This window comes from Megascapheus bottae, chromosome 7, assembly GCF_031878675.1.
Source record: "Megascapheus bottae isolate mThoBot1 chromosome 7, mThoBot2.hap1, whole genome shotgun sequence".
NCBI lineage: Eukaryota > Metazoa > Chordata > Mammalia > Rodentia > Geomyidae > Megascapheus > Megascapheus bottae.
Window position 1 is genome coordinate 8,000,842 of NC_143515.1, and position 13,325 is coordinate 8,014,166.

A 13,325-nucleotide genomic window follows, 5' to 3' on the forward strand; every position below is an offset into this window, starting at 1 on the left:
TAGTTTAAGGAGAAATAATTTTGGTGGCAATATTCGGGATTGACTAAAGATTAGGGAAACTTATCAGGGACACTGTTGAAAGAAGGGAAAACAGGTGAGAAATTGAACTGAAGTAGATAGGAAAGAGGCTGATAAAAGAGATATTAAAGTATTTAGTTTTAGAAACTGAGGCTGGGACTAAAAGGAAGTTGGGACTAGAATGGTACAATGTAGGTTTTGGACATTTGAAATTAGATTTCAGCTCCATGCCTGTTTTGCTTAATGTAATTTATTTGTCAAAATACTATTAAAACTCCACAGTTAAACAGCAACAAAAACTCCCTTCAAAAATGAGCAAAAGGGGCCGGGAGTTTGGCCTAGCTGTAGAGTGCTTGCCTAGCATGCACAAAGACCCGGATTTGATTTCTTTGTACCACATACATAGAAAAAGCTGAAGTGGTGCTGTGGCTAAAAGTGGTAGAGCTGTAGCTTTGAGAAAGCCCCAAGGACAGTGCTCAGGTCCTGAGTTCAAGCCAGGACTGCCAAAAAAAACCTTCAAAAACCAAAAACAACAGTAACAAGTTTAGAAAAGGCCTAAGAAGATGAATTGGAAGGTAAATCTTGAGACTACAAAGTAACTTAATTTTAAACTCAGACTTAAATTTTAAACTCTTAACCTTTACATTTTTAGCTCTATGTGGGATGACAGGATTTAGAGCTACACTAAAACAGTAACAACAGTAACAAGTTTAGAAAAGGCCTAAGAAGATGAATTGGAAGGTAAATCTTGAGACTACAAAGTAACTTAATTTTAAACTCAGACTTAAATTTTAAACTCTTAACCTTTACATTTTTAGCTCTTTGTGGGATGACAGGATTTAGTGTAGCTTGAGCTACTATTGAATTTTTGCTGTAAGGCTATAGCTAGTAAGATTTTAAAAATTTTTATCTTTTTAAATAAAATTAATTGTAAACTGGTTACTTTTCCTTACAGTAGTTAAATATTATTTAGTCTAGTTTAATTTTTTTCTTATTTGTTCCCTTGGTATATATGTCAAGGAGGAAGTAAAAGTTTACTTATTAGATGCCATAATTACTCAAGTAGCTTATTAATTATATTCAGTTATTGTAAGTAAGCATTTTGTTTTGATTTTAGGCATTGTGGTGTGACTTCATTATATCACAGGATAAGTCTGAAAAGATCTACCGTAAGTTCCTTTTTGAAATTATATTTCTCATAAGATCAAAATGTTTCTGTTCTTGTGTTTACAACAATAGTAATTTAATCTAAGTACGTTCATATTGTACATTAAACTATTTGTACTGGAAGGATTGAATTCTTTAGTGAAAAAAAACCCCATAAATATTGTGTCCTATCTTTTCAGGTAGCCATGAGTTAGAAAAATGCATCTGTATATTGCAAAGCTCGTGTATTAACATGCATAGCATAGAAGGAAAGGACTATATAGCTTCCTTACCATTTCAGGTAAATTTGATTGCTTTCACTTGTGTGTATGTGTGTGCATTGTTAGACAACTTTTTTGGTCAGGGCAGTATGAGAGTTTGAATTTAGCCTCACAGTTTCTAGGTAGTCAATCTACTGACCACCATTCTTAGTATATTCCAGAGCTATTTTTTATGTATCGCAACCAAGATTGTTGGTTCAAATACAAAAACTAAATCTGAGTAGCTATTGTGGCTCACTATTTTTCTAACCCTTACACAAAAAGTTTTTTTAATGAAGTGAATTATAAAGTCTGGAGAGTACTTTGTCAACTTAAATGATATATAAGAAATCATTTTGGTTCTAATAAATAAGGTTTATGAATAGTACTGCTCATAATCTTTAATGTTGAGTGCTATTGAAATGTTTATATTTTAATTCTAATTGATTTCTTTGAGACTGGGTACATATGTAGCCCAGATTTGCCTTAAACCTTTTACCCTCCTTCCTCAGCTTTCTGAGGGCTGGAATTATAGTTTGCTCTTCCATACCAGTAACTTAAAATTTTATCACATCATTTTGATATTGATACTTGCTTTAGGCAAGAATTTTATATCAACAACACTTTGTTATTAGATTTGTTTATATCTTAGAATTGTTAGAATTAACTACTTTTGAATGTATAGTTAGTGATCATATTACTTAGTAAAGCTTTTAGTATTGTCATGTTTCCTAAAACTATTTTATAAAGAAATAATAGATCCTTAAGCTGGGCGCGGTGGCTCACACCTGTAATCCTAGCTACTCTGGAAGCTGAGATCTGAGGATCAAGGTTCAAAACCAGCCCGGGCACAAAAGGACCTGGGACTTTTATCTCCAGTTAACCTCTAAAAAAGGGAAGTGGGGCTTAGCTCAAGGGTAGGGCAGTAGCCTTGAGCTGAAGAGCTCAGGGACAGTGCCCAGGCAGACTTCCAGCCTCATGACCCACCCCCCCCAAAAAAAAAAAAAAAAAAGAAAAAAAAAAGAAAAGACTAGATTCTTGTACAGATTGTCTTCCCCACCCTTTTACTTGATAGGTTGCAAATGTTTGGGCCACTAAATACGGCTTGTTGTTTGAACGAAGCAGTTCTTCACATGAAGTACCCCCAGGTCCACCCAGGTATTAATTTTTATTCATTGCAGTATTTTTTTTTTTTTTGGGACCTCTTTAGTGTTGGTTCTGAGGTAAAAATTTGAAACTGAAAGTTTGAGGTGATGATAGTATTCATACTCATAATAGATATATGCTACTGGGTTTGTGTGTGTGTGTGTATCGTACACTTGTGAGCTGTGCTCATGTGGCACTTAATTTTCTGTAGTTCCTCTCCACTTCCAAGAAGTAAACTTAAATAAGAAAAATAGGTTAATGATAACATTCAGTTTTGCATTGTCATATTGCATTGTGCTATTTTGGGCCAATCTCAGCTGTAATTTCTTTATGTATTATAGGAATACTGTCATTCATGTACTTCATAGGTTCTACACAAATATTCTAGAAGCTGAATGCATATAAACTTTGAGTTGGTCTAGTATGTGTAAGTGTACAGAAACAAGTTCATGCTTATTGCTAGTGTATTTCTTTTGGCTCTCTATAAATTGTGAGCTCATTGAAGAGTGGGAACAATTAGTACTTGGCACAGTGTGCTACCCATAGTAGTCACTTGCTAGGTTTTCAGAAAACTATCATAGTTTTTAATCATTCTGCTTTGAAAAGATACATATCCTGCTTTAAAAAAAATCATTTCTTAAAAAAATGCAGACTTGAGCTGGGAATGTGGCCTGGTGGTAGAGTGTTCATTTAGAATGCATGAAGCCTTGGGTTTAATTCCTCAGTACCACATACACAGAAAAAGCCAGAAGTGGTGCTGTGGCTCAAGTGGTAGAGCTCTATCCTTGAGAAGGCCGAAGGACAGTGCTCGGACTCTGGATTGGCCAAAAAAAAAAAAAAGCAGACTTTAATTTATTATTTTGTTAATGTACACTGTTATAAGCACATATATGAGGCTAATTTTCTATTCTAGCTGCCATAGATGCACTGTCAGTATGAGAGGCACATGGAAAAAGACAGCCTTTAGCCCATTATTCTGTGGGTGCTATCTGCTATTTGCATATATGCCCTGGACTCTGTTCTGTGTGTGGGTGTATAGGAATGAAATAGAATAGGCTTAAAAAGTTTGAAAGGGCCTGGAGTTTGGCCTAGTGCTAGAGTGTTTGCCCAGCATGCATAAGGACACAGGTTCCATTCCTTGGTACCACAAGCTGGAAATGGTGCTGTAGCTCAAGTGGTGGAGCTTAAGCTCTGAGAAGGCCCAAGGACAGTGCTCAGGCTCTGAGCTCAAGACCCAACACTAGCAAAAAAAAAAAAAGTTTGAAGGGTTGCTTCTTTTTGTACTGGGCCTTGAACTCAGGGCCTGAGTGCTGGCCCCTAGGTCTTTTGCTTAAGGCTGGTGTTCTATCACTTGAGCCATACCTCTACTTCTGGCCTGAGCTGGTTTAAAGTAGCAATCCTCAGATTTTAGCCTCCAGACTGGCTGGGATTACAGGATTGAATCTGGCCAGAAGGTTGCTTTTTGAGGTCATGCTCGTTTATCTAGAGAAGATTCCTTTGCAAGGAAAGTGCAAATTCATGTATATAAGAGTCATGCTGTATTGGTGATTAATTGGTTATGTATTTGTTTATTGTTAGAGAACCGTTGCCAACCATGTTCAGCATGTTGCACCCATTGGATGAAATAACACCCGTTGTTTATAAATCTGGAAGTAAGTATATTTTTATATTCTTTTAAGTAAGTTGTTTTTGGACTTTGGAGAAGGATGGGAAACAACAATGGAGTCTATCTGAAAATGACTTGTATTATTGTAGTATATATATATATATGTATCTGCCGGGGCCAACCGGCAGCAAACCAGGGTTCGCAGATTGGGGTTCCTGAAATAGGGGGCAAGGACTAGGAAGAAATAGAAGAGAGACAGACACACCGGGTCCGGGATGTCCGCAGTCCAGGTAAAGTCTCCCGAGACTGCCGCGTTTATTTTCCACTCCCCCTTCTCCCCTCCTCCAGACCCCGGGAACCTCCAGGTGTTACATTCATATGGTAATTCTCAGGTCATTTACATAGAATAGGGCCAGAAAGCAATAAGACAATAAAGCCATGGTCTGATGCAAGTCAAGGTACAGTTTGATTCCACTCTGGCTCCCAACATGTATCCAGTAAGCATAAATAGTAGTGTGTTGTTTTAGTAGTGTTTTGTTTCAGTACTATTTGATTAGCTTTATGGAGTATACAAACTTACACTCTTTGGAAATCAAACTTAGCCAAGTTGATTATAATTTATGAGAGATGGTCATTAGTTTCTTGGACTTTTTACTTGTGGCTGATAAATTTAATCGTGAATTGGCCCAGATATTCAGTGTTCAATTGCATGTATATAAAATTGAAACTTGAAATGCTTTCCTCTTTAATGCATTTTAAGAAAGTTAATTTTGAAAGTAAGTTTAACATTTAGAGAGAAGTGTATTGTATTTAATGGAGTTTTTCTTTACCTTTAGGAATGTTAAAAACTCAGTTTATAAAGATCAGTTTTAAAAATCCCATTGTTCAACCCCTGATTTATTCTGTTCTATTTAAGGTCTTTTGGGGTCACCACGGGTTCAGTATGTTGTAGATCCTGCAATGAAAATTGTGTTCCTCAACATGAACCCTTCCATTGTAATGACCCATGACAGTGTTCAAAATGTGCATTCTGTGTGGACTCTCAGGAGAGTCAAACCAGAGGTAAGAATGAAGTTGCTTCTCATTACGAAAGGTAATGAATTATGAACATTGTCTTGTTTGTATATGCATTACATGTTTCTTTAAAACTAATGTCTTCCTTGCATTCTCATGAAGAAATGACCTTTTGATTCTGATGACTATATTTTCTTTTTCCTCTCCGTTTTGGCTGAAGGAAAAGAATGCTGTTTTAAAGTTTTCTGAGCCAGGGGGGACTCCACAGAATGCAGCCACCAGTAGCTCTTTCACAGCGCATCTGAGAAGCCTCTCGAAAGGTGATTCCTCTGTGGCTTCACCTTTCCAGAACTACTCCTCTATTCACAGCCAGAGTCGCTCAGCCTCCTCGCCGAGTCTGCATTCGCGTTCACCTTCCATTTCCAATATGGCAGCTCTAAGGTAGAAGTGTCTCCTGGTTTAAACTAAATGCTCTTAAGTAAGCTTACTGTTACGTTCTGAAAGACATTCTTGGGTGTTTGTGCTAGTTTTACTGAGACTTCTAAAATCTGCTGTGTTAGTTTTCTTCAAGGATTCATATTTAGACACTGTTCATCCTGTTTACACTACTTTGTTTCTACCAGTATATGGTAGCAGTTGGATGAATGTGAACTTTGAAAATACTGATAGTTTTCTTTGACCTTAGTTGTCTTGTTTTTGATAACTGAAACCCCCCCCCTCTCGTGTGTGTGCGTGTGCGTGTTTGTTTTCCAATGAATGATATGAACTAATTTGTTGTTTTTAAAAGATGTATTTAAAAAGAATTCTAAATCTTTAGAATACAGTAGAGCAAATTGACATTAAACCATTCAAAAAACCTGTTTTTTTAAAAAATATTTCTTGTTGGGATTATGCCAGGATACTGTTCTGTGTGAAGAATTTTGGCACTTGTTACAGGAATGTATATTCCATGAGTCTGAATTGCTAATAGTGAAACCTTTCTTTTCTTTGGTTGTTTTGCAGTCGTGCCCATTCTCCTGCCTTGGGTGTGCACTCCTTCTCAGGAGTGCAAAGGTTCAACCTTTCAAGTCATAATCAATCTCCAAAGAGGCACAGTATTTCTCATTCTCCCAATAGTAATTGTAATGGCTCCTTTCTTGCACCAGAAACAGAGCCAATTGTTCCTGAGCTGTGCATTGATCATTTGTGGACTGAGGCAGTTACTAATACAAGGTTTGGAGTATATAATTTTATTATTATTATTATTATTATTATTATTATTATTATTATTTTGCCAGTTCTGGAGCTTGAACTCAGGGCCTGACCACTGTCCTTGGGCTTTCTCAATGCTAATGCTCTACCCCTTGAGCCACAGCACCACTTACTGCTTTTTCTGTGTATATAGTACAGAGGAATCAAACCCAGGGCTTCATGCATGCTAGGCAAGCATTCTACCACTTGGCCACATTCCTGGCCCTATAATTTTATACTCAAAGAAAAATAATTACTTAAAAAAACTTGTTAATAAATATAGGGGTGTAGCTGTGTAGTTTTTACCTAGTATGCATGATGCCACTTAGGAATAATCTCTGAGATAAGTGATGTTTGATATTTTAAGGGGAGATAAATGATGTTTGATATTTTAAGGAAAAATAGCTGTTTTCCATACATATGTATTTGGGGTTTATGACTTTTTTAATTAAAAGATTTCATTAACTGATTTTTTTACACCATATTTCAAATGTCAAGTTTAACAAACAAGTATTCCAGAATTGAATCTCTATATGCAATAACTGGCACATAAATTTAAGAACAAAATAGATCTGTATATCATTATATCTATAGTATATATATCCCATCATAGATTTATATGTCTATAGTTATTTTTATATCTCCAAGTTCATGTCAATAACCTTGAGTACTTAAGCATTGAGTCATTGCTTTTGTACTGTTTGGATCTAATATCTGCATATTAAGGAGACCATGCACTTTTTGTTCCTTTGGTCTTGGCTTATCTCACTCAAAATGATATGCTCTAGTTTCATCCACTTCCCAGCGAATGCCATTATTTTATCTTGTCTGGTGACTGGAGAATTCCATTGTATATATGTACCAATTTTTTTCTATCCATTCATCTGTAGTAGGGCATCTGGGTTCTTTCCATCGCTTGGCTTTTGTGAATAGTGCAGAGATGAATATGGCTGTGCAGATGTCCTTATCATAACCTGGATTATGATGCTCATGCTAAATGCCCAGGAGTGGTTTTGAGGAACCTCCAAACTGTTTTCCAGAGTGGTTGTACTAGTTTACATTCCCACCAGCAGTACAGTAGGATTCCTTTTTCTCCACATCCACACCAGCATGTGTTGTTGTCTTGAGTTCAGAATCTTGGCCATTTTAATTGGGGTAAGGTGGTATCTTAGGATTGTTTTTTATTTGCATTTCCTTTATGACCATGGATGATGAGCAGTTTCTCGTATGTTTCTTTGCCATTTTCATCTCTTCCTTTGGTAAGTTTCTCTTTAGTTCCCTTGCCCATTTAGGTTTGTTGGGTTTAGGGAGATTAGTTTCTTGAGTTCCTTGTAGGTATTGGATATTAAACATTTGTCTGATGCATTATTGGTAAATATCTTTTGCAAGTTGGTTGGCTGTCTTTCTACTTTAGTAGCTATGTCTTTGTCACACAGTTACGCAATTCTTCAAAGGTCAATTCTTCAAAGGTCTTGCTTTTGTCAGATAGTTTTGTGTAGAATATTTTCAAAGATTTTTAATAGTTATTGAGGTAGATTTTTGGACCAGTGCTGACAGCTTTTTAAAAATTTATTTTATTAATCTATTACAGAGATAAAAGTTCAAAAGCCTCAAAGGTGTTTATTACGACTGACCTATGTGGACAAAAATTCTTGTGCTTTCTAGTGGAGTCCCAATTCCAGTTACGGTAAGTGCTTATGTTTCCCCTTATTTCTTTGTAAGTTATTTAGAGCTGATTTCTTCCTTTCTTTAAACTTTTTAAAAGAATCTTTGTTTTGAAGTAGTTTACATATAATAAATTATCACACTTTGTATATTAATAAGTTATTTTTAATAAATTGACAGTTATATAAACATTATAATCTAGTTTTTAATATTTCTATAACATAAAAACATTTTTATGCCTATTTACAATTAATCTTATCTTCTTGTTTCTAAACTAAGCACCTCTTCTGTAGTCTCTCTGTCCAGACAGATTGTTTTTTTCTGGACTTTGTGTGCGTGTGTGTTTGTGTGGTGCTGGGGCTTGAACTTAGGGCCTGGGCACTGTCTCTTGTTTTTTTTGTGTTTTTTTTTTTTTCCTCAAGGCTGGCACTTTGCCAATTAAGCCTACCCCTCTACTTTTGGCTTTTTGGTGGTTAATTGGAGGTCTCACAGACTTATATGCCCCAGCTGGCTTTAAACCAAGGTCTTTAGATCTCAGCTTCCTGAGCAGATAGAATTATAGATGTGATCCACTGACACCTGTCACTAATAATTTTTTATTAATATAATTATACAGTCATGGAATCATGCTAGTCAAGGGGCATGAACTCAGGGCCTGAGTACTGCCCTTGGGCTTTTTTCTCAAGGCTAGCACCCTACCACTTGAGCCACAGTACCACTTCTGGCTTTTTCTGTGTTTGTGGTACCAAGGAATTGAACCCGGGTCTTCATGCTTGCCAGGCAAGCACTCTACCACTAGGCCAAACTCCCAGCCCTATAAGTATTGTTTTTTATGATCAACTTTTCCCCTTTGCACAATGTTTTTTAGGATATATAGTGTTATAGCCTAGGTGAGTACTTCATTCCTATTGCAGTATCATAATGTATTATAGATAAAACACATTTTATTTACCTGTTCACTAATTGATGTTTTTGCCTTTTTTTTTTTTTGGCCAGTGCTGGAGCTTGAACTCAGGGTCTGAGTACTGTCCTTAGGCTTTTTCAAGGCTAGAACTCTATCACTTGAGCTATATAGCACCACTTCCAGCTTTTTCTACGTATGCGGTACCGAGGACTCAACTGGGTCTTTGTGCATGCTAGGCAGGCACTCTATCACTAGATCAAACTCCTGGCCTGATGTTTTTGCTTTTTAACCATTGTGAATTATGGTACTATGAACTTTCCATCAGAAGTTTTGTATGGACATAATATGATTTTATTTTTCTTGGGTAGATACTTAGAATGAAATTGTTGGGTTGAATGGTAAACTCGTGGCTAATTTTGTGTGTGTGTGTGTGTGTGTGTGCCAGTACTGGGTCCTGAGCACTGTTCACTAGCTTATTTACACTAGGTGTTTTTATTACTTGAGCCGATACCTTAGCTTTTGACTTTTTGGTGATTAAGTGGAGATAAGAGTCTCAGACTTGTCTGCCAAGTTGGCTTTGAACCCTGCCATATCACCTATCTCTGAAGTTGCATATTTTAAGAAATCTTGATCCACAATGGAATTGTCAATTTTTTTGTAGCCATTTTAGTGAATGTGAAGTGGTTTCAACTTTCATTTCCCCAGTGATTTTTTTTTTTTTTTGGTTGTTGTTTTGGGGGCTTGAAATTAGGATAAGTGTGCTTTCGTGAGCTTTTTTCCTTGGCTGTTAGTGCTCTACTGCTTGAGCCACAGCTCTACTTCTGGCTGTGTGTGTGTGTGTGTTAAATTGGGAAAGAATCTTATGGACTTGCCTGCCTCAGCTGGCTTTGAACCAGGAACCTCAGATCTTAACCTCCTCAGTAGGATTACAGACATGAGCTCCTGGCTCCCTAATGATTTTTTTTTTTTTTTTTTGCCAGTCCTGGGCTTGAGCTCAGGGCCTGAGCACTGTCCTTGGACTTTCTCAAGGCCTCAGCACCACTTCCTGCTTTTTTCTATGTATGTGGTACCAAGGAATCAAACCTGGGTCTTCATGCATGCTAGGCAAGCACTTTAACCACTAGGCCAAACTCCCGGCCCTCCCTAATGATTTTTGTTGTTCATTTTCTCTTGTGATTACTAGTTAGCTACTCATTTATCTTACCAAAATATTTATTCACATATTTTCCCCATTTATTTACCTTTTTATTTGGAAATAATTACACATCATAGGAGTTTCAAAGCAGGCAGTCTGTTTCTCCCCAGTGGTATAATCTGTATAACTATAGTACCTTACCAAACTCAGGAAGTTGATAGTCAGAATGATACTAAACACCTTTTAAATTTCACCAGTTTTACACGTGCTCATTTGTGTGTGTCTGTGTATGTGTCTGTGTGCTTGTGTCTATGTCTGTCATTGTAGTTTTCTCACAATGAAGATACCTTTATCACTTCATAGCTTGTCCTTTTATAGTCATATTATAGTCCTCCTGTCTTCAGTCCTTGTGACTGCAACTTTTCTCCATCCTTAATTTTTCCCTTTTCCCTTTTGAGACTGTTATGTGAACAGAAGCATATAATATGTAGCCCTTTAAGACTGTCATTTTCCATTCAGTAATGCTGTATTTAAGACAGATACAAATTGCATGTATCAGTAGCTTATTTATTTTGTTTTATTAATATTTAGCTGTGTGAAGTTTCAAGAGAGTAATGACAAAACCCAGCTCATCTTTGGCTCTCTCACCAACATACATGCAAAGGATGCTGCACCAGTGGAGGTAAATACAGGCACATTTCTTGAGAAGTTGCGAGTTACTATGCTTCATCTGATATTTAACTCAGAATCATGTTAGTTTGGTCAGATTAGAATTTTTTTTTTTTTTTTTTTTTTTTAGAAGGTAGACACCATGGTAGTCCTGGAAGGCAATGGAAACCTTGTGCTGTACACAGGAGTGGTTAAGGTGAGTAAAAAACAGCACGTCTTGCTCTCAGTAAGACTGTCTTCCCTATTTATCTGTGCTCTCAGTTGGATTGCCTTCACTATTTGTATGTGTTTTTGTGCCTGCTTGCACAATTTGGTTTGAAGATGGAAGTTTACAGTGCAGATTGGTTCTAATTTATGTGTCACTAAGTAATTTTTCCCTCCCTCACTGCCTTTCTCCTTTCTTCTCTTCCTTTCTCTTTCCCTTCCTTTCCTTTCCTCCCCTCCTTTCTCTTGCCTTTTCTGTTTTTGAGTCAGTATCTCACTGTATATACTAGACTAGTATTGAGATCTTTCTGCCTAAGTTTCCCAGTTGCTAGGATTACCACACCCGGCTTAGAATAATTCATTTAAATTTTCTTATTTTTGAATATTTATATAAGGGAATGTCATGACCTACACTTCTCTGACTATAACTTCTGCCAGGTGCAGTGGCTCAGATCTGCAATCCTAGCTACTCAGGAGGCTGAGATCTGAGGATCGAGGTTCAAAGCCAGCCAGGGCACTAAAAGATCATGAGACTCTTATCTCCAATCAACCACCAGAAAACCACAAGTGGGGCTGAGGCTCCAGGGTTAAGGCTGAAGAGCTCAGAGATAATGCCCAGCTCCAGGAGTAGAGTGGTATCCTTGAGCTGAAGAGCTCAGGGACAGTGCCCAGGCCCAGAATCCAAGCCCCAGGACCGACCAAAAAAAAAAAAAAAAATAATTTAACTGTTGATGTAGTTTTTTTTTTGTTTTTTTGTTTTTTTGTTTTTCCCTTTTTGCCAGTGTATTGTGTCTCATGCCTTATATCCCAGTTATTTGGTAGGGGAGGGGATTGGTATGTAGTACCAAGGAATCAAACCCAAGTCTTTGTGCATGCTAGGCAGGTGCTCTAACACTAGATCAGACTCCCAGTCCTCAGCTCACTTTTTTTTTTGGCTAGTAGCAGGGCTTGAACTCAGAGCCTGAGTGCCGTCTTTGGACTTTCTCAAGGCTCTACCACTTGAGTGACAACACCACTTTTGGCTTTTTCTGTGTATGTGGTACCAAGGAATTTAACCCAGGTCTTCTTGCATGCTAGGCAAGCACTCTTGCCACTAGGCCAAACTCCCAGCCCTTTTACTTTCATTCTTGAAGAATAATTTACTGGGGCATAGAATGTTGGGTCTTTTCATTGAGAACTTGAAAAATGTGGTCTGGCTGGAGATACAGCTCAGAGGTCATAGCAGTGCATGATTGAATTTAATTCCCTTCAATTCTAAAAGAAATGCTTCTTTTTTCTGACTTTCTTCCATTTCTCTTCTTTTGGTTTGTTATTCTCTCTTGTAATGCTTCTCTCTTCCTTTTTTTTCTGAATGCTTTCAATATTTCTTTTTTTTTTTAAATAATCGTGTCCAGTATGAATTTCTAATTTCTTTTGTTTTCTTTTTTTTTTTTGCTCTAGTCCTGGGGCTTGAACTCAGGGCCTGAGCACTTTCCTTGGCCCAGAGCTCTATACTTGAGCCACAGTGCCACTTTTGGCTTTTTTATGTATGTGATACCGAGGAATCAAACCCCGGTCTTCGTGTATGCTAGACAAGCACTACCACTAGGCCAAACTCCTGGCCCTAATTTCTTTGTTTTTAATCCTGTTAAGAGACTCTTAAATTTCTTACTTTTTAAAGGTTACTGGATTTGTGAAGCATTTTCGAATTTTTTTTTTTTTTTTGCCATGTTGAGGGCTGACTCAGACAAGAGAAATTATACCAGCTTACTTGTAGTTAGGCGTTAGAATTTGAAAGATTGTTAAAGTATTCATTGTTTTAAGTATTAATTATTAAAGTAGTAATTTTATTGAACATAGCTATGACATCTGAAAAAAATTGTGCTTTCATGCCTTACTGTTTTATTGAAGGCTAGACTACAATTATTAAATCTCATTTTCTCTGTATATCCTTCTGTTTTTCCAAGGTGGGAAAGTTTTTTATTCCTGGACTTCCAGCTCCTTCTCTGACGATGTCCAACACAATGCCTCGGCCCAGTACACCACTTGATGGAGTAAACTCTCCTAAGCCCCTTAGTAAATTGCTTGGATCATTGGATGAGGTAAGAAATAAATTAGATTTTGTCAAAAATTAATATTATTTCTAGGAAGTGTGATGAAATTAGTTCTTTTATATGGCTAACTTCATTTAGGTAATAATTAAATAATTAGTATAATTCTTTAGAGAAAAAAGTGTTTTTAAATGTAAGTGGTAGTGTTATCATACATTGACCTTTTGTGATGTGTGTGGTACTCTTTGAATGTATAGAGAGGAAAATATAACACTCTTTCCTGTCTAGGTATCACCCA

At 37.0% G+C, this 13,325-nt stretch overlaps 1 protein-coding gene across 1 annotated transcript in view; it reads left to right on the top strand.

The window, feature by feature from the left end:
- Anapc1 (anaphase promoting complex subunit 1) overlaps positions 1-13,325 on the top strand; it is a 95,962-nt gene that overhangs the window by 10,661 nt on the left and 71,976 nt on the right. Inside the window, exons 6-16 of the mRNA XM_090336382.1 lie at positions 1,136-1,187; positions 1,365-1,465; positions 2,500-2,582; positions 4,149-4,222; positions 5,093-5,238; positions 5,411-5,631; positions 6,193-6,402; positions 8,012-8,107; positions 10,716-10,806; positions 10,924-10,989; positions 12,944-13,078. Coding sequence (XP_090192508.1) covers positions 1,136-1,187; positions 1,365-1,465; positions 2,500-2,582; positions 4,149-4,222; positions 5,093-5,238; positions 5,411-5,631; positions 6,193-6,402; positions 8,012-8,107; positions 10,716-10,806; positions 10,924-10,989; positions 12,944-13,078 — 1,275 coding nt within the window. The remainder of the gene's footprint in view (positions 1-1,135; positions 1,188-1,364; positions 1,466-2,499; positions 2,583-4,148; positions 4,223-5,092; positions 5,239-5,410; positions 5,632-6,192; positions 6,403-8,011; positions 8,108-10,715; positions 10,807-10,923; positions 10,990-12,943; positions 13,079-13,325) is intronic.